This window comes from Folsomia candida, unplaced genomic scaffold (genome assembly GCF_002217175.1).
Source record: "Folsomia candida strain VU population unplaced genomic scaffold, ASM221717v1 Fcan01_Sc038, whole genome shotgun sequence".
Lineage (NCBI taxonomy): Eukaryota > Metazoa > Arthropoda > Collembola > Entomobryomorpha > Isotomidae > Folsomia > Folsomia candida.
Window position 1 is genome coordinate 938,884 of NW_019091230.1, and position 22,727 is coordinate 961,610.

The 22,727-nt window shown below is 35.8% G+C and overlaps 1 protein-coding gene across 1 annotated transcript; it reads right to left on the reverse strand.

The window, feature by feature from the left end:
- Positions 1-8,523: 8,523 nt before the first annotated feature.
- On the reverse strand, positions 8,524-11,493 carry LOC110861164 (gastrula zinc finger protein xFG20-1). The gene is made up of 4 exons (XM_022110275.2): positions 11,069-11,493; positions 10,289-10,727; positions 9,729-10,127; positions 8,524-9,664 (listed from the first exon to the last, which is right to left on the reverse strand). The coding sequence occupies exons 1-4, from the start codon at positions 11,282-11,284 to the stop codon at positions 8,589-8,591; spliced, it is 2,130 nt and encodes a 709-aa protein (XP_021965967.1). The 5' UTR covers positions 11,285-11,493; the 3' UTR covers positions 8,524-8,588.
- Between the last annotated feature and the right edge of the window lie 11,234 nt (positions 11,494-22,727).

A 22,727-nucleotide genomic window follows, 5' to 3' on the forward strand; every position in this document is an offset into this window, starting at 1 on the left:
GTTTATGAACATATTTCTCATGGTAGAAGGATGTTAAATTTAGTCTCGCTTGTCCTATTAGAGTCAATTTTTTAAAAGTAGATTGAACTCAAGATAAGGGGCTGGACCTGGTGTCAAGTTAATGAGTTCTTTGTAATGGCTGTATCTTGTGGAACAGTTCACTTTACTTATGTCCTCTTGACGCGAAATATCAATGACTCGCTCCAGCATTGCTGGGATAAGAGATGCATCTAAAGAGTGCATAAAGTTTCCATAACCCATTTCTTCTAATAGCTTATTTACTTGTCCAACCCAGTTCAGTGGACCATACTCTCCGCTCCTCAGCTCCTTATGTAAAGCAATAAAGCATCTCTTAGTATAGCGATGCTCTTCCATATTACAAATCCTCATCATATAGTGCAGGCATTGCTTGATTATGTGCATCTTCATATAGGGAACTCCGCACTCTAAACGAACAACATATCTAGGAACGCATCTACTTATACCCAACAGCTACAATTCGGTACATGATACACTCTAAACAAAGTTGAGCAACGCTGGTTGAGCAAAATGAAATTGATCAAATTTTGTTCAACGTTGGACAAAATTTATGCTTCTAAAGGGTAAAATTTACACAATAAAGTTGTGCAAAGTATGTTTTACTCAACATTGAACAAAATTTGACTTTTTTGCTGATCAAATATAAAGTTAATCAATTTTGGGCGATAAATGAACAAGTTGATTAATTTTTACTCTACGCGTTGATTAATTTTTACTCTACGCGTTGATTAATTTTTACTCAACCTGTTGAATAAGACCAACTCTGCCTATTTATCAGCCACACGGATGCTGTCAGTTGGTTACAGCAAGTTAAAAAAGGAGCAGCAGTAAATTAACTCCTCATTTTAAAAAATCTCTTCAAATTAAATACCGGTTGACTCCAATATGCCGATAAGTTCAAAGGTAAGGTGATTTTTTTGAATTTTTTTGCAAATTTGGTCATATTTGGCAATAAATTGAAATATTTATTTGTGCTTATTTTTTTTACAGAGAACGATGGTGGCGACAAAGTTTTTTTAGTTCCTGGACGGTGCCGCTGGTTCGTTTGCTGAAATAATTTCAGCTAATCAGTTAGCCACATTTAATTAAATTAATCAAAACAGCTAGAGAGATTAGTGGATTTTAGTTTCGTTGGACTATCTGTCAAAATTTTAATTGTGTTTAGAATTTGTACAATTTATAACATATTCATGAGTATCAATTACAATAAATAATTAGTTTTAATAAGGTAAATAATCTATTTTAATCAGCATAAAAAGCAAACTTTGATCAACCAAAGAGTAAATTTTAATCATTCAATTGAGTAAAAATTTCACAACTCGTTGAGTAAATTTCACTTTTAGTTGTGCAAACAGATTGCTCAACCTGGTTGAGTAAAATTTAGCCACCGGTTGTGTCATCCTCTTTTCTACCCAAGGTTGGACAAAGTTTTACACAACCTTGTAGAAATTTTCTACAACTTTCATTAGAGTGTACATACATGTGTAATAACATCAAGCATTGCATAAATATATTTCAAATGTATGTAACTGTATGTATTATGAACAAATGTTTAGCTAACCTCTAGTCTAAAAACTCTCAGCGCAAAAGGAGCGGAGACATACACAAATGGTAGAAGTAAAATAGAGGAAGAAAAATAGAGTGTAAGTGGCAGAACGTTTATTTTATTAGTGGCTGTACATGAATTCCGTAACTCAGAAATCGCGATATTCCAGACGGCCCCGCCTGCCCTTCAGATATGTATTGTGTAACGTATTTAGGAACGATATTATTGGAGCCTTAAACCCTCCTCCACCCTCGCGACTTACGTAATTTATGGACGGCCCCTTATTTTACTAATATATTTAGTATATGGGTATTTAGAGGTTAGGTGGATTACCATATTTTGAAACTAACAAATTTAGATCCAATTCCGATTTACCCTAAGTTCTTCAATTATGATCGTCCAGTTTGATGACGGGATGTGAGCTGAAATAACGGAGAAGTCAAATAATTCTGAAACTCTCTTTGACTTGATTTAATTTGGACAGCGTGTCAAGAAGTTTGACAAATCAAGTTGTTCATCATGGGAAGGAATAATTAGACAAGTCGAAAATTAGGAATTCTGTGTTAATAAATTTCTACGTGGGATACGCGCACAGGACATTGTCTAACTTAATGAAGGCCATTCATTTAATATATGGTATATTTATGTGTGTATATATGTGTCACGAGTGGTAGACTATTGTTGTACTTGTTCGATGAATGCAATAAACTGGGAAAGACACAGCACTTAATAGAGATAAACAAATACAATATTTAAATACCTAAGTGCCTAAATACGTAAAGTGCATAGTTACATATACGTATAACGTAGCAAATTTGTACATAGCATTTCCAACTAATTTAAGACAAGTCCTTACCACAAAACGTTTATATACTCGCATTTATTTATAACACATTAAACTTTCTCATTGAAATAGCCACACGAGGATAACTTATTACGTACATATTTATCGCGTCATTAGTAACAATGATACTGTCTGATTAACACAAAAATCCTGTATGACCAAAGGTGTCCCGGCATCGATGTAATTGCTCCCAAATTTCAGACTCAAATTGATCGTGGCCTGTAACTCCTTCCTGTCCACCTTGCGCCAAGCGTGTCCCTCTGCAATAAACTTGGTCCTCAATCGCTTCGACTTGATAAACAAATTTGCCGCTAAGGTTTGCAAAATGACGTTAAGCAGCAGCGTGTCTACATACATTCGGGGAAAATAAAGAAACGCAGGCATCGGAACGACGTCATAGAGACGAATCATTGTGAAAAAGGCGAGAATTTGTATGCTGGGGAACCCAACGAATGAAACGGGAACTATTATGGGGCCGACGCAGTTGTTCAGCTTAACTTCCAAGAGCTTGATTTGCTTGTAAAAATGTAGAATGGCTCGCGCCGATAGGGTCGACCTGGGGTAATGAGACACGTAAAGATCTTATTATTTCATAATTCAATAAATTAAATTAATGACTATTTTTTCCTACATTTTTAAATTAATGAATACTAAATAAATAGATACTTAATCATTTTACTCACGAAGAATGAATGAATAATGTTATTCGTTATTCATTTTTCACCTTATACTTAATACAAGGGGTATAGTGAGAAATCAATCTAATAATGCAAATTTGTGGTAAAATGAATAATATGAAAATATTTATTTTCAAATATTGAATAGACGAATAATAGTGAATAATTTTTCTCAATTTACAAACTGAAAAAGTCACGAAATAAATATTTTTTGAACAAGTACAAAAATTGCCCCACATACCATTTCTCGTCCAGGACGTCCAAATAGTCCAGTAGATAGGTAAGCCCGCCGTAGTACACTTGAACAAAGTAGAACATAGATGACCACAAGGACTGAACGGGAATGAACCATTCGATGAAATAGATGAGAAACTTGAACCAAGTTCCAAGAATTGAACTGGTTTCACCTCGTGTACACTGGGCGAGAAGGATGGATCCCAGGTAGGGTGGGGCACATATATTGTTCCGTAGAATGAACAACTTGACGATAGGTGAGGCAAAATACGTAGACATAACGAGGTTCACGGTTATCTTGAATAACTTATCTTGGCTCGTCATAGGATATGTAGAATCTTCAAAAATGATAAAGCTTAGATATATTATGTATATATGTATAATAACTGGCAGGTCGCTGTTTAACTATTACAAAATACACAAACAATCTATAAATCAAAAATCTGAAGTATATGTACCTTTAATAACCCTGTGTTCAAAGAGGATTGCAGAGTTCAAAAAATTGATCAAATCGTGGTCAGGTTGCCATTTCCACCGGAAGAGAAGGAGCGTTACATAAATAATGATTGGCATCAAACCCTGCACTTGTTTTACTACCGACTTCTCTTTTTTCAAAATCATTCCAGCAAGAAGGACCGCGGTGTAAGTGAGATGGCAAAGAAGGTGGAATCTAGTTATGATTTGAGCTACTTTGGATACATTAGGTATTATTTTTCCGTAGCTGAATTTAAACGGGAGAAGTGCAAGCACGTTGCATATTTTTAGGTGAAAACGAACATAACCAAGAAATTTGTTTGTAAGCATTTTCGATAGGATTCTTTCGGTTAATTTAATTTGAATTAAGAATTGTCTAGAAATGCAAAAACCTATAGTTTTATAGTTTACTACGGAACAGGAAACATTTAACCAAATATTGTAGGCAGTGTCGACCTTTTTCCGGTAATTGGGGATAATTGCTTCCTTTCAATTTAGGTTTAATTTGCATGGTAGTGGTGTATTGAAAGAGGGAAATTTGTAGCTATATTCGTGTGATTTGGTCAATTCGGGTGAGATAATTTGTTTACAGATGCTGACATCGGGCAAAGGCCAAGGTTATGACACGTAGTACAGAACTATATTTTCTTTATATGCAATGCGTTGGTGCTTTTTGAAGGTGAGAAAGCAATTATACCTTTGGTCACGGCCGGACTCAGCAATTTAAATAATTGAAATATGCGTACCAATCTTTTCGAATAAACGATGATTACTTGAAAGTTGCATGAACTGCTCTAGAGATTTAAGCGACTGCAAATAACGTTTTTTCGACATCCCTAGTAGGAGTAATTGGTTGGTCAAAATTGGTAGCTTAGAAGCTTACACAGAAATTACATGATACAAAAATACATGTTTAGAATAACTACGAAACTTAATATTTCCATGACGTTTATGTATGTATATATTTCGGAACCAAGTGAACATCATAGATATATTAATAAGGATCACATTACATAATTTTATAAATGTACATTTATAAAATTATGTAATGTATGTATGCGTACTTGCATGTTAACTATTAATTAATACGGACACGCTTTGTTGGTGGGAAAGATTGCAGATAAAGTTAAATAAATTGCTATGGTGAAAATCGAGTTATTGGGAAATACATGTAAATAATCCCTAATCATTTAATGCATATTTTTCTTGCAGACAAGCATGGATTTTCTATTTGCATAATACAAGCTTGTGTTTACAATGTCTGCCTCAATTGTGACGCATCCTTGCTAAAATATTGGATTCCTATCATAACCAATTGATTAAAGGGTTTCTATATATATATATAAATATATTAGTTTTCAATGGATGTATGTGTTTAACTACAACACAAAGAACACAGTAGTAAAATATATAAAACAATATAAAGGACAATACAAAGTTCTAATTAATTTTAAATTCCACGTATGTACAGCAACTTGCTATACATTCAAGAAGGGACCGTCCATAAATTATGTCACCCGGGAGGGGGGGGGTCTATGGCTCCAATGATATCGTGCCAATGTGACACATGTTAAAGGTGGGGAGGGAGGTCTAGAAAACCGCAATTTTTGCGTAACATAATTTACGGATCTCCCCTAAGCAGATTACTTATTTGGTGATCATAAGGAACGATATTGTCTGCCGGATACAAAACTCCTGTACCACCAGAGGCGTTAACACTTCAACAAAATTATTTCCAAATTGTAACCTCAGCGGGATCAAAGATTTACGAAATTTCCTCTCCCAACTTTTCCTCTTCCCAAATTTACAACTTCCTACCCAATTCTCACTCATCCGGTATATCTGCGCAGCCGCGGAGAAGATAAGCAAAGTAACGCTTAGCGTAAGGAAGTACACCCATAGGAATGCTACCGACATGAAACTTTGATTTTCCGAGTGGTACAGAATAATCGTTACGAAGGACATAAACATTTGAAACGTTGGCATTAGGAATGCTGTCTTGAGAAAAATGCTTTTTCGAGTGCAAGCGTTCAACACTTTTTCCAAAACTTGAACCTTTCTGTACTCTATTTGGTAGATTTTGCTGCTGACATTGTTTGAAATAAAGATTCCGCACTCAATCCACAGGAAGATGAAGTCCGTGAGAAGGACGAGTACCACGTAGAAGGTCGCTCGAACAGTGACCTGCATCAGAATGAAGAATTCCAACGCAGCGAAGATAAGACGAAGACAGTTTCCGGTGTAGAATATGTGGTCGTTCGAACAGGCGATGGAACTTATCAGTCCAGGCTGACAGGGAAGCAGGATAGTCAAAGCGAACATAATGGTGGCAAAAGTATGGTAGCCGATCTCGAGCGCATCCAGCAATAAGATTAGGAAAGTGAGAGACATGTTTTCCTTCTTGCCTAATCGGTCACCTGTAGGCAGAACGATTATCTAATTAACGGTGATACATATTTACATTAAGAAATCTTGTTTGCTGCATATTTTTTAAAAACAAAAATTCATGCTAAGTGATCCCTTGTTTTCGAAAAATTATTCAGGAAGCGTTTTTAAATCAAGTTAGCATACATATCTCGCAAATTAAGCATAACAGTTTAACTTGAGAGGTTATGCGAAATTTGCAACTTTCCGGAAAACTTTTAGTGGAAAACCGTAGGATGTTTTTTACAAATTTCCCAGTAACTGAGAATATTTTTGCTTCAAAGGATTATTTCGCAAACTCATCCTCCTTATTAAATGCTTTAGATATTCCACCGAAACCGAATAAGATAATAGCCCAGTTTGTACAGATTTACGAAATTTGTGAATCCCATCACGATATAGCTTTTTTAACGGTGCTAAACGAGTTGCAATTTGCAATTGCGAAATACGTAAGACGTTGTCGTGAGTATGTATCTGCATATGTAGGCTCAAAATGGGATTATGTTGACCCCAAAACAACTTATCGGACAACATGACATAATTCCATGATGGCTTTTAACCTTACCTCGCTTGGAAAAGATGTAATTCAAGAACTCCACTTGAATAAAATCGTACCGCTCGCATCGAAAAAAGGTCCCAAATAATGTAATGGATGTCAAAGCAGTGCCAAGAATATAATCTGAGGAAGTCGTCCACTTGGAAAAAGTTCACCAAATCCGAATAGAAATGACGATAAGTTGCAAAATCGTAAAACCGTATACAATACGACGTTTTGTTTTCGGAATTTGCACAAACTTCCCCATATTACTGTTCCATGTTGCATATATGCAGAAGAAATGGTTGCCATGTTTTAGGTGACGCTTCACTCTTGCCTTCAGAATGATTAGTTTTGTCATGTTCTTGCTAGCGTGAGTCGAATGATAATTGTTTGACAAAATTTTCGGAAATTGTTTGAATTTTTTTTTAAATTAATGGTAAATACAAAATTTTTTGCCATCCAATCCATAATCCATTTGGATTTATCCAATCCATCCAATCCATTCGAAATTTTGTAAAAAAAATATCCAATCCAATCCATAACTTTCAAACTATTAAAAATCCAATCCAATTCAAACCAAAACCAAAAAATCTATATTATCCAGGACTAGTTTTAAATTAAATCAATAGAATCCTGTGTAAAAACATTGATATAATATTTACAAAATCAGCAAAACTATATTTAAAAAAATACTACCATGATATAGGTACACACCTATTGTTAAATTTCATTATATTTGTAATATAACAGAACTAGTTTATACGACCGCCAATCGACAGGCAAAAACTGGATACAAACATTAGTGAATTTGGCTCTCCTTTCAAATGCCAATATGTTACCGACCAAACCAGCAGTACACCCTCCTGCTTTAAGCTAAAAATATACGTAGATAAATACACAGATTTTAGAATATTTAGAATGACATAGCGTCCTGGTTATGATTTCTACACAGAAAGTCACAGTGAAAATTCATAATTTTTTCCACAACCGAAAATCCATCCAATCCAATCCAGATTTCCAATTATCCAATCCAATCCAATCCATATTTTTCCACAACCAAAAATCCATCCAATCCAATCCAATCCATATCCATGGATTGGATTGGATTCCAAATGGATTGGATAAAATGGATATCCATTTCACCTCTAATGTATTCCATCGATTTCTGTAAAACAATGACACTTACAATGGAGGTCTCCCGACGTATGCTCGTAGATTTAGGGCAAACTTGTATCAATCGATTACAATTTTTATTAGTATGAAATTTGCAAATGACTCTGACTCGCATACATATCTGCTGAGAGACGAATATGTAAACCAAGTAGATATTTGGCAGACATAGCGTGGGCTGTGAAGTATATTATCAATGCCTGGTAATATTTAAACCGGTGATTTTCAGCAGATAATGAGAATCGTTCTAGTAAAAGGAGCTTCTATGTATGCAAAACCTGATGATTTTCGTGTGTATAATTTATTTCGTGACGATAATCTATTATTGAGAAGTGTTTGCATTCATAATAATTATTCAACCTAACATGACGTGTTGGTGGCAAATATTGTATAAATATTTCCGCGTACGTTTTTGTGAATATTTGTTAAATATCTCAGGCGACAACTTTCGGGGAAAATAATGCCAAACTGCTAGGCTTATGTGTGTACATATGAATGTTCCCATAATTATATTCCGCGACCACGCCGCATGTATGCCATGTTAGTAATTATTGTACTAACAATTGTAAATAAATAATTGTAAATATGGCTTGAAATAAGTAAAATTTATTCCATATCTTTAAATCTTTAAGTCGAAATTCTCTACTTCCTGGCAACCAGCTCCCCCCTTTTCTCATGCAATTTGCAATGCACCCTGTACGCGTGTCGCACCTTAAACTCCTTTCCACACGTGTCACACGTATGCACCTTATCCCCATGCGTCTCCAAATGCCTCCGGTACGTCGGCTGGTCCGAATATGCTTTTCCACACGTCCCACAAACGTACGGCTTCTCTCCCGTATGAATCCTCATATGGACCATTAAATTGTACTTGAGTCCAAACGCTTTGGGACACTGGTCACACTGGAAAGGTTTCTCCTTGAGGTGTACAATCTTGACATGCGTTTTTAGTTGGGTCTCGTCCTCGAACCCGATCCCGCATCCGTCCTGAGGACACGGAAACGTATACTGTTTCGTGTGCTTGACGACAATATGACTTTTCAACTTGGTCAGAGTGGTCAACGTCCTTCCGCAGGTGTCACATTTGAAAGGGTTCAGTCCAAGGACTTCGTAATGCACGCGGACCCGGTGGTCTTCGAGGTATCGGAGGCTGGTGAAAGTTAGGGGACATAGTTCGCAGAGATGGGTTTCCTTCGGGGGTGGGGGGTGAATCTGACTTTGATTTGATTTTGAATGGAAGGCGGTATGGTTGTTGAAGGCAATAAGGGACGCGCACTTTTTGTCGCAGGTCGCGCAATGTAGGGGGTTTTCGCGTGAGGAGATTTTCTTAACGTGAAAGTGATCCGTGTGGATGGCGCGGCCACGATCGGTGAGGAAGACGAGGTCGCATTGCGTGCAGGGGAATTTGCTGGAGGGGTTGGCATGACAACGGGCGAGGTGGATGTGGCACGCGATTCGGGAGGAGAGACGGGGGCAAGGGGGAGAGGGGCATTTTGTGCAGGTGAAGATGAGAGGCGTTGGTAGGCGGGTGGGGGGAAGTTGCTTCTTCTTTTTGGGGGGCTTTTTTAGTAATTGGGCAATTCTGGAGGAGAGGGATTGTTTCGAGCCGGTGTATGGGGTTTGGATGGAAGGATGGGTAAGACTTCGATGAGAGAGGATCAGGGACTTGGCGTGAAATCGGGCAGGGCAGTGGTCGCATTTGAAGGGGGATTTGTCACCTGTGGGGAGAAGGAATTATGAATATTTTGTCAGGTTTTGAGTAGCTGAATAATTCGGAGTTACCATGATGAAAACGAAGAATGTGCCCATTCAAGATCCATTCCTCCGCGAATCGACGAGGACACTGGTCACATTCGAAAGGTCTAGATGGATTTGGCACGCGTGGGTAGATTCTTTTGGGACGTGGTGGTGTGGGATTGGAGTCATCGGTTTCATCCGGAAGTGGTAATTCAGGTGCAAGGTCGGATTTGAAAATTGTGTCGAATAAGGCTTGGCTTGTTCCAGTTTTACCCTGTATTGAATCGTCCTCGTGACCTGGATTTTCCTTTAAAGGTGGGGAAAGGGTGGTTTCAAGAGAGGAAGAAACGTTGGGTTGATGGTACACGTCGATATGCAACAAGGCGGCACTCCACCCCTTAAACGATCTTGGACACAGGTCACACTGAAAAGGGTTGTCCTTTCCTGTACAAAAAGTTTAATTATTCATAGTGGAAAGTAAAAGTAAAATTTTTCATTTCATAAAATATGTAATATTAATGCAGAGAAAAAACGTGTAGTAAATCATGAAAAAAATTGATGAGTAAATTTCTCCACCGCATAAAATTATATATCTATTTTCGCACCTTCATGAACTCTCGCGATATGAGTTTCCCTGCGAAAGTTGGTTTTAAATTTTGCAGGACAATGTTCACAACGGACCCAGGCGATAGCTGGAGGGCCATCATTGTCCGCCGGGGTATCAGATCGCTTCCGTTTTTTCGGATGGATTCCAACCTCCTCAAAAAATTCGTCATTATCATCATCTTCGTTGGAGGAGGGTGATTCATTTCCGACGCAAAATTCCTCGGTATCAGATACGTTTGGTGAAGAATTGTATTTTCTAATGTTTCTAGCTTTTCTCTGTATGGGTAAAATTTTGTGAAGACCTGGCCAGGAAATTGAATTAACTTCGTCTGCATCAATATCGTTTACTTCCGGTTCTTCTTGTTTAATTGGGACGAAATTTATATCATTCTCATCAAATTCTTGACAGGATGGGGGAATAGTTTGGACTTCTCCACCCTGAGATTAAATTAAAATTAAATAATGAGGCAATTCACGCAGTCATTGGTAACTTTGTAAAATCCGTAAACTTTTTAAAATAATTTTATAAGCTTTTACAAACTAAAAAGGCACCCTTGACCTGAGCAAGTTTACAAAAATCTAATTTTCGTTGGAAATATCTGTAAACATTTGTATAAGTTTACAGACTGTAAACTTATACAAATGTTTACATTAACTTTGTAAAATCATCTGTAAATTACAGATGATTTTACAAAGTTACCAAGGACTGCGTGAACTGCCTCAATATTTACAATGATCAATTGAGTCTTAAATGGCATTAAACGACAATTAATTAATACCGCATTTATTACTGTTGTCCTGTCCAAACAAATTGTCGCAGAGGGAAGGACGACCTCTTCAAATGAGTCCCAGCCGGTGGCATGCTTATCGAAAAAATGGGCGACTATTTTGCCCTCACTTAAGTAAAATGTGGAGCAAATTTTGCACCGATAAAACGCACATTGTGATTTAATTGATAGTTTTCTTCGACATGTCAAGTTTCCATTTGTCAACATTGTGTTTGATTCTATTATAGAATTTCTATAACTTTGACGAATTTATAAGACTAAAATGTTGCAGGAAATGGAAATGGCTAAGGGCTTACATGTACGATAATGTGCATTTTTTTACAGATAGCAAATTATATTTAGTTAATCGTTTAACAGTATCAAATACGAAAATAAATATTTAAATCTTGTTTTGTTTCTTTTTTTGTTTTGCTGAATTGAGTATTTGATTTGGTTGCCGCTTCTGTCACAGCTGGGACATTTTTTCCTTTGTTGGAAAATCCATGAAAATTTCATAAATGTTTATGTAAATATGTAAATTAATCATTGGCATATTCCATGTCTTTTATTTTTTAATTAATTATGCAATTAATTATTGATGCATATATTTGAATTTTGCCTGCTGAATGTACTGCAAAAATGATGAATTTAACTTCTGCATGAAAATGAGAGTAAAAACGCAAGTTTTGTTGTGCTTAATTTTTTTCATGGAAAATAGGGTGAAATTGTAATCGATGGATGTATTGTTTTACTCAAAATATACTAGACTAAAAGGATTTCCATGGACTGGTTCGTGACTGTAAACTTGACATTATTTTTTTCGCATTATTATAATTTTTTCATTAAGTATATATAATTTTAGTATTCTTAGGATTGGGGTTCTTGCCAAATTATATGCATTAATAATACATATATATGTACATGATTACATATTGGAATAGTAGTTTATTACTAATGTAATATGTGTTTCCAGTAAAATAGATTTTAATCGCGATTATGAAGCTCCTTACATGCAACCAAACTTTATGGTCTAGCACATATTTATGTATTTACATGTTTATGATTTGTACTAATAGTAAGTGTAACAGATTTTAACAAATTGTGGTTTTTATATTTTTACAGTTAATTTTTATTTGACATACTTCTGAGCATTCTAATCGAACATTCTAAATTTAATTAAAGGTATTTATGTTGGTCATTATTAAATACATCACACTTACGCTATTGTTTCTCAAACCATCTAGACCAAACAATTTCTAACATAAGCCTCACCCCACAGCAGCAAGTAACCCACCATAAACAAAAAATAGTGAGACGAGATTCCAAAATGAAATAAACTCTTCTTTCCCTTTCACCCTAATATTTCCCCTTTCCAATGCTTTCTCTTTAAATCGGAAATACGAGTGTTCCCAAATTCTCCACAATTTTTGGAACCCATTTTCCTCAAAAATATTTGTAACTCTTTTAACCTCATTCACCCTCGTGGACACGACCATATCGTGATACATCCTAAATATTGCGACGTCTTCAAAATAATAACGAGGCATACTTTCCCTTTTGGACGTTGTACCTTAATGAAGCTAAATCATACCAGGGACAAGCCAAATCGTGCAAAAGCGCCATTTTCGAATTATCCTTGGAAAAATACTTTAATCTTTCGTCAAACGTTTCTTTGTGCAAATGGAAGGACGTGTTTGCATCGAAGGGTATCTTTCAAGGGTAAATTCTTCCTTAAGTGGATCCAGAAATGCAGCATCTGACAGCCATACCTGTTCAGAAAATATATTTTCGTTCAAAATCCAATTAATTTAAGAATTAAAAAAATATTCATTCATTATTCATTTATTCAAAATTTGGAAATAAGTAATTTTTTATTTTGAATTCATTTTATCACGAAATTCTCCTATTGGATGAATTTATCAATATACCCCATGTCATCAGCAAACCGTGAAAAATTAGTATAGTGAATGCAATAATTCTTTTACTCTTCATGAGTGTAAAATGAACAAACATTTATTCAAGTTTCATTCATTCAACAGTTTTGGAAAAATATTCACCCATATTTCATGAATTTATTGCAATAAATTCATGAATAATGACTGAAACATTTATTCATTCTGTGTTGAATAAATGAATATGAACAAGTATGCACCCACGCAACCATACATACCTGGTATTTTGCAGCCATAAGATCTTTCAGTGAAGAATAAGCATTCGAGGGTGGTGGGGTGATTAGGTGTGGAATCAGGTAGAACTCATAACTCCACGTGATAACAATTGAAGCCAGTAGAAACGCTGTTATAATTAGTTTTGACATTTTTGCAATACTCTTGTTAGTTAGAGCTTGATGAAATAGAAGGCCAGAAAAATTGAGCAATATTCCTAAAAGTCCGAACGGATCAGATTGAATTCCTGACTTGCATTTCAGCTAGAACAATCAATTCGATACATAATTAACAAAATTAATTGATTATTTCAATAATCACTTTTTGGAAGAACATGGTGTTAGAAACGTAGTACATAGAGTCACGTAGCTATTGATTTCTTTGTACTAAAGTTGGTAGTAAAATTGTACCGGTCGGTAAAAATTTGCTATCGAATTGGTAACGTTTAATTTGGAGGTATTACTTACAGACCAAACCATTTTGGTTGAGTCATGACTACCGCTTGGTATTATTTTAATACAGGATTTCTATGAGTGCACTAATGTACGATGCATTACATATATTAAGTTACCTGAACCAGTGTGACAACCCCTAAAAGGAGCAATAATGCGAGCAACGTAATCCAAGCGGTTGCCTTGAATGGGACCAGCCACGCCATAAATGACACACTTTCAACACGTTTAGAATCATAAATACAATGCAAAAGTTCTAATCCGTCGAAATAATAGTTATAGATTTTTCCAATGTCCCCATAATCGTAGCTAAATTTCGTTGTTGACGGACTTATGGCACTTTCGTCTATCGTTGAATTAAGAGCCTTTACTAACACGCACGTCATATTTAATTGTCGACACAGATTTGCCATAACCCTTTCTCTTAAATAGCACAGAATATTTTTTGTATAAATATATTCCGCGCAATGGTCTAATTTTGGTTCTACATCGTATCCAAAATATAGCGAAACCTTATCATTTTTTATGGAAACCATGTCATTATTTCGGTGTAACAAATCCATCGGGCCTCTTATTTCGATAAGTTCATTGTTCTCTGTACAAACCCGAAATAAAGTTGAGGAGTCAAACAGTTCATCTTTCTTGACTATCATGTAAAATATTTTAATATTTTTTGTCCGAATTTCAGAATTAATTATTCGCGAAAAAAATTTCCTCTCGGAAATAACAAGTATCCAATAAATGCCGTTATAGCTTCGCCACGTGTCTCGATCTGAATTGAGACAGGTGAAAAATTTATTGGATGGAAGATCCATCGTGGTGGAAAATCCCTTTATAAAATAATTTACCACACAAAAATCACTTCGTAGTTGTGGATCTTGTATTTTAGTGAATGAATTATCTGTAATTTTGGTATGATTTATAGATTGTGCGAAAACAAAGAAACTTGCAGCTTTAAAGAATGCTAAGTTATTGTTTTGAACTATGTTAAGAATGTCAAAGTTAACGTTTTTCCAATTATTGGATGGTTGGTATATTTTAAATGTGCATTTTGTAACGGGATTAAAATTTTTGGGGGAGGCTGTAATAGAAAAAGTAATTGAAAGGTTGTATATTAGTAGAAAATAGAACACAATTGTAAGCGGAGGATGTAGCATCTTGTGCAAAATATGTAAATACAAGCCTACTACGAAGTAGAAAAGTGGAGTGGAAGGATTCCCTTGAATTTTAATGGGTCGTGACTATAAATTGGATCTTATTAAGTATTTCTATGTTAAATATATGTACATATTTAATTTTAGTTTCCTTAGAATTGGGCTTTCTCGAAGGCTATCGTAATAAATACATGATTACATATTTACATATTTGCATACGCATAATCAATATAGTATAACCACCCTTAGAAATTTGGAATAGTCATGCAAATACTGATTTCTCTGTGTTAAATGTGCAACCACTTGGTGCTAAAATTATTCCGGTCGTAAAACTTTGCTAGTGAAGTGGTAAAATTTTAATGCCGTGCTACTACTACGCGGTGTATCAATACCACATTGTTGAGTCATATTTATACCACCTGGAATTTTTTAATCTTGGATTTCTAAGAGTGGAGTTCACTAATAACATGCATAATACGTATTTGAAGTAAAATAGGTTTTCATGGCAACTATGGTCTTGTATTTACATATGTATACATAAATATGTAATTATTTAATACACAGGGATAAAAGTAGTTGATTATTAACTATGGAAGCACATTATTATAGAGCATACCTGTGTTGCTTGTTTATAAATGTATGTATGTATTTATGCTCAGTTTGCGTAACGACGAATTTTGTTTGCCATTAATCAGATCGAACTTCTCGAAACAATAGAGATAAGCAGTTAAGTCTTTATATGGGTTGATTATTGACTAATTATGTAAATCATACTGCAGATATTTAAAACAATAAACAATTCATTTTTGAATTTAGATATGAGTCGGGTCGGCCTATATAAAAATCTGAAAAATGGAAATTACTATAACTTACAACTTAAAATGTTCTGAATTGATTCTTTAACGTATTGAAAGTACGAAGAAAGTTTAGGTTCATTTCACTCAACACCGATCCACATTTCTGCAGTCGTTGCATCACTGATTTTGGGTGGTATAAATCCTTAATAAGTAAGTAGAAGCCGCATATAAGCTTTAGGTGCTACTGTTTTCCAGTTTTGTTTGCACTTTCTTACTAAATATGCAACGCAACACAACATGACACAATTCAACGACTTGGTATACCTACTTGCAGCAAATGCAAGATTAATACCCATAAAATACGCAAATTTGGGTCATGTCCATACGAAATATTGCTTAACATCAGGCCCGTCGCAATAGCGAATCCCAAGCGAGGTACATATGTACATATGTACATTGTCCTTACGGGGATTTGAATGATAACCTGCCTTATTTGCAGGTTACCTGGGTACTTTTTACAATTTTTTTGCTTGAAAATTAAGCCGTTAACGAAATGTATTTAGTTTTGTCAAAATAATCGATACTAAAATTCATACCTGTATGTACTAGGGTTGCCGCGGGTAACGGGTCGGGTACCCGTTACCCGCATACCCGCACGATTCTTGCGGGTACCCGTTATCTGCGGGTAGCGAGAACTACCCGCACGGGTAACGGGTAGTTCAGTTTTTATTTAATTTTGGCATAAATTGGCTCACAAACGAAGTTTGGACATCATCAGGCCCTACATTTACAGAAGTATGATTTTGTCCTTTCTCCACTTCAAAATTTGCTATTTGCCACAGAAACCTCGGTAGTCTCAAATATGTATGTTAAAAGCTGTATGTATGAATTTTGTGTGAAATAGTTAAGGAGACAAAGTGTCTCAAATTCCCAGATTTGAAAGGAGCGATGTGATTGTATTGGAGGTTATTCTTTATTCTTTTTAGTGTGTTAAGTATATGGAGAGCACGCCGTTCGTTTTTACTTACCAACCAGACACGTAGTAGTGAAGGTGTGGAATTAAGTCAGAGAAAGTATTTAATTTTTGGGTTGACAATTAGCCATTAAAATTGTTTAATAAAGTAGTAGTTTGTTTGTCATTTAACAATACGACCTCTGAAAGTGTATTATTTCCATCAACGAATAATAATACGTTATATTTCACATTAGAAAGGGCTCTTATTAACTTCAACCGAGACACATTAAGTAGAAGCGTTTTCTCGGGTAGAGATTAGTCGGGCGTTCTACAATGTACCTTTCACTTCCAGAAAATACAGAAATGGGGAAATTATTTTTTTTCAAGCATAATTGGCCTGCTCTAAAATATCAGAAATAATTTAACTTGTGTCTGCGTGTATTTAGGTATGTAGGACTTATGCAATATTTAAATTTGTGCAGAGAGAGCGAAAACCCTCAATCAGATTGAAGCCAAGAATTTAATATGTAGACGAATTTTTTAATGAAAACTTCATGTAAATCTAAATTTCAAAAAATCAAACTAACAATGTAACTTTTTTAAAGTACACCACGATTGTCCATCGAGTTTAGAGTTACATCAAAACGTCCATTAGGAATAACGTGACACTCTTTCCGTTAAATGGTCACTAAGTGACCATCACTTTGAAAAAAATATTTGAGGCAAAGTTCAATTTTTAAGCAAATGTTCTACATCATTTTCCTCCATTGGATGAAAACCATTGTGGACTTTGAACTCTGCCTCACCGCTAGTTTTCTTCAAAGTGATCATTCAGGGGAAAAATAACTGTCACGTAATTCCTAATTTTTGGCTTGATGTTTTGATATCACGCGCTAGGAAATCCCCGTGTAGCTTGAAAAAGGTTTCGTTGTAAGCCTAAAAGTTTGGTTTCAGAAACAACTAATGACATCTAGCAAAGTATGGCATGAGATACTTGCATAGCATTATCTCAAACTCCTTATTAACAAAAATGAGCAAATAATTGATTCAATCAAATTTGTTCTGAAGATCGGTTAGTTTTTAACTTAATTCTCATAACGGGTAGCGGGTAACGGGTACCCGCACGGGTACCCGTGCGGGTACGGGTAGTTGGGCTGCGGGTAGCGGGTCGGGTAACGGGTAGCATTTTCGCTACCCGCGGCAACCCTAGTATGTACTATTCGAAAATTTGAAGCAGGGTTGCAGAAATCTCACCTACACCTCCACAAATCTCATCTCACTGAGATATAATGAGAAATAATGAGACATGAGAAATATGAGAAATAGTGAGATTTATGAGCCATGCACTAGCGCCACCTAGCGGACGGGGTCATGAACTACAAGTTTATCTCATTATTTCTTATATTTCTCACTCAGCCCCAAGTGAGATGATTGATATATATCATTAAATCTCACTAAATCTCACTCAGTGATATATATCACTTGTAACCCTGATTTGAATCCCATCAAAGCCTACCTATGGCACACATGGCGTGCACAATTACCTATGCATCTTTGATAATTAATGGAACACGTTGATATCTACCCTTTCATCGGATTCATTTCAAATTGACATCAACACGACAATCTTGATCGAATCCTACACTTTAAATAATGTATTAATAAACATTACCGAAAAGCACAAGTATATTACTCTACTAAAGTGTAATGATCATACCCCGGACAAATATTTTTTTATCCTACCCTACTCGTGTTGAGCTCAACATGAGTAGGGTAGGATAAAAAAATATTTTTCCGGGGTATGGTAATGATAAGTTGCACCGTGTGGTAATGGCTTGGTAATAAAGTTTTACCATCATGGTAACGAATTTTTACTACCTGGTAAAATATAATTACCAAATTTATCACCGAGAAATCATTACCTGGGTGACTTTACCGGATTATTAAGAGTGTATTTTTTAATTGCTTTATTATGTGGCTGCCTGGAAATTTGACCTTTTATACCGAATCAAAATTCGTCTTTCACTAAAATTTTGATTCGATGACATGAACACGGAGTCTGGATAAATTTAGCTATTCCGAATTTTGGTCATGTATGTACTTGTGAACTCGAACTTTATGTGAGGTCGCCAATACATAAGCAATTAAAAATACTAGTCGTGGCGTTTTTAATTGCATGCGCAATCGTTATAATTGACCATTATTGACACTCTGGGTTTGAACTACGTCAATAAATGACCAGTGTGACTATGTCGTCTCGCCGATGCAGTTTGTGTTGTTGTATAAATAAACCGTCGCAAATGCGCATACGGAAGTAGCTTCAGACGTACTTCACCCCAAACGGTCCCACCACAACTCGGGAACACTTAATTTCACTCTATTTCACCTATAGATTAATTTTTTGTAAAAATCTCATTTTGCCCCGACCACACCCCCTGGCGACGAGGGGGTGTGGAACAACTCGGGAACACTTAATTTCACTCTATTTCATCTATAGATTAATTTTTTATAAAAATCTCATTTTGCCCCAACCACACCCCTGGCGCCTAGGGGGTGTGGCACAACTCCGGAACACATAATTTTACTCTATTTCACCTATAGATTAAATTGCACTAAATATCTCATTTTGCCCCAACCACACCCGCTGGCGCCGAAGGGTGTGGCACAACTCCGGAACACATAATTTTACTCTATTTCACCTATAGATTAAATTGCACTAAATATCTCATTTTGCCCCAACCACACCCGCTGGCGCCGAAGGGGTTCGGCAAAATCGGGGAAACACTCAATTTCACTTAATTTCACTTAATTTCATTTAATTTCACTCAATTTCACTTAATTTTACCCATAGAATAAATTGCACTAAAAATCTCATTTTGACCCAACCACACCCCCTGGGGCCGAGGGGGTGTGGCACAATCGGGGAAGCACTTAATTTCACTTAATTTCACTTAATTTCATTTAATTTCACTCAATTTCACCTAATTTTACCCATAGATTAAATTGCACTAAAAATCTCATTTTGCCCCAACCACACCCCCTGGCGCCGAGGGGGTGTGGCACAACTCCGGAACACATAATTTTACTCTATTTCACCTATAGATTAAATTGCACTAAAAATCTCATTTTGCCCCGACCACACCCCCTGTCGCCAAAGGGGGTGTGGTCCGGTTGCCCCCAAAAGTTGATAGGATCCTCCCCCTGGGGTCCTATGTATGATGGCGAAAACCGATTTCGATTATCTCGATCCGTTCTCCTGATATCCTGCTGACAGACAGACGGACAGACAGACAGACAGACAGACAGACAGACAGACAGACAGTCTTCACATAAAGTAGCTGAAGCTACTTAATAATTGTTTTAGGGTTCCCAACAGTTATGTTAGCTGTTAGTTTCTATAATCTGGTAATTTTTAAAAACTTTTTTCTCGAAGATATTACATTTTAGGAAGAAATTTTTTCAGGCAAAGCTTTTAAAAATGGGATAGCTAAGTAACTTTACATATATTTTTGTATGTAAAAATTGTATACACAAATTTTAAAGTGGTTCAGAAACTAATTAAAATACGGTGGGAATATTCATTATTTCTCCGTATCCTAAGTATCGTGAAATACTTTACGAAGAAAAAACAATAGGTCAAGCTTCGTAAAAATCGTATGCTATGTATCGTGTGATTTTTGCTGCCAAAATCTTACTCCGCATAGCAAATCTCGTAACAGTCGTAACATACATACATATTTTGCGATACGAAAAATGCAATCGATACGAAGAATACCCTCAATACATCAGTAACCCTGTTCGGAATTCCCTTACATTCTTCCAATTTTCTATGTATAATTAGTTAATTAAGGCTATATTCGGGTCAGAATATTCATCTAAATTATTCATTCTCGTTGTGAAAGAGGCCGTGACAACCCAGCAAACCGAATACTCATAATCTATACATACATACATACGTAGGGTCAGGCGTCATTTAAACTGACAATTTTTATAACTTTTTTGCGCATAAACAGTCCACACGAAACTAGAGCTAACAGACACCTTCGTAGATACGTTTCAATTCACCTAAATACCTATATCACTGGCAAAAATTTCATAGACTTTGATCATTCTATATGTATTTCTGTTCGAGTAGAAAATGTTTTCATGAAAATTATTGAGGAGTTTCACACCTCCGTCGTAACAGTTGAAGCTTAAATATCATAAACTTACGAAATTTACAAAAACATATCGCTAACGAAGGTTAGTAAATACACGCAAGGTCGATACGTCCCATTCTCTTTCGTACATAAATAATATATTTCGTAGGGATTGAAAGTCTGGATATTTCGTGCACGATAAGTATTCACCGATACTTCTGGATCAAGACAATTGGATACCCTTTAAAAACAACTTTAGCTGTGAAACTACGAAGTGTTACATCTGGTATTTACGAAAGTCTTTCACGTTAACCGTTTGTAAATTGACAAATAGTTTTTTCGTGTTGCCTAAATTTGAGTGCTTGCTCAGCCCACATTATAATTACTCTCTCAACTAGCTTTGCAAATCAAAATACTTTCAATTAGCTTACGTCCTGTTGCTCGGTGGTTAAACGAAATAATGGTAACGCATTTAACCAACGTCTTTCCACTTTGTCGGACATATATTTTAAACTTCTTCCTATCTGCCTAGAAATCAAGATATCTTGGATTTCTTTAAAGCCATGATTCACCACAACTCTCATGTGTTGTTATTCCAATCCTTCTGCATAGGCTGCGCAGTTTCCCGTACTATTTTCTAGAATTAAGCAGATTTAGATATTTCAAATTTTCAAAGGTTTGTATGATAGAAACCGATTTTTCAGCGTTCCAAGAGTCTTAATTGCCTCGAATCTGTTTTGGTCAATTTTAAAATTAATTCAACCAATCTTTTCCTACAATGTCTACTTTTCGTTGAACATTTCAAGCGCACATCATGTGTTCAAGATGAACCTAGGACACCTGTTTAATCACAAGTCCTAACGAGGTTAGTAGATCAGAGTTTGGTCAGATGATCTCTCGAATTTTTTAATATTTTTTTTTAAATTGTATGTATTTTGTTTTTGTGGAAGTAATATCTGAGTATCTTAATGAAAACTAAATTATTTTGTACTAGAATTTATAAAATTTTAAGCGAGCTTAAATTATAATAAATCAAGAGTACGTTTTAATAATCAAAAGAATTTATCAGCATAAAGAGTAAACTTTACGCAACCAAAGAGTAAATTTTAGTCATTCATTGATCAATTTTTAGTTTCAAGTTGAGTAAAAATTCCACCCCTTGTTGAGTAAATTCCACCTCGAAATTGTGGAAAACGATTACTCAACAATGTTGAGTAAAATTTGTCCCACGGTTATGTCATCCTCTTTTTTACCCAACCTTGGACAAAATTTTGCACAACCTTGTGGAAATTTTCTACAACTTTCTTTAGAGTATCTCAATAAAAATTATTATCATTTGCAACGAGAATACGACAAAGTTGACCCGTCAAAGTGTTGGAGAAATACATTTCTTCACTCATGTAACCCAGTGAGGGTCGACTATCAACGGAAGCTGTTCATGAAAACTAAACTCCCTGTAAAACTACTAGTTAGTCATGCTACGGTTAACATTGGGAAAGGCGTCCTTAAAACAGTAAACCTTCCAAATATCCCTATTTGCGAGAAATGGATAAGACTTCAGCCTTGTGCCAAAGAAACATTCGCTCGACAGCGAAACACCTGGAAAAATTCGAACGTTAATTGCGAAAAATCAGCGAGAACATTTGGCAGGCAGGTGAAAAATCGCAAAGCGGATGGTTTTTGCTAAAAGTTGGATTGATGGTGAACAATGGAGAAAGATTAATCCTCCGTAGCAAAAACTGGTTGGTATGATTTCCACCGATACTATCCCAGAGGATTTATCAACAACTTCCTACCATGTCAAATTACACAGGTCATGGATCACAGTCCGACTTAAGAGTGGATGGGGTATACTAGCGATGTTGTCCTCCTAGAAAGTTGAAAAAAACTTGTTTGCCTAAATGTTTTGGAGATTGGTGATTATGCAAAAATGTTGATTCAAATCAGGATCCCTTCTTTATTTGCGTCGATGTTATTCAAAAATTGTAATTCGTAGTTGAAACTTATAA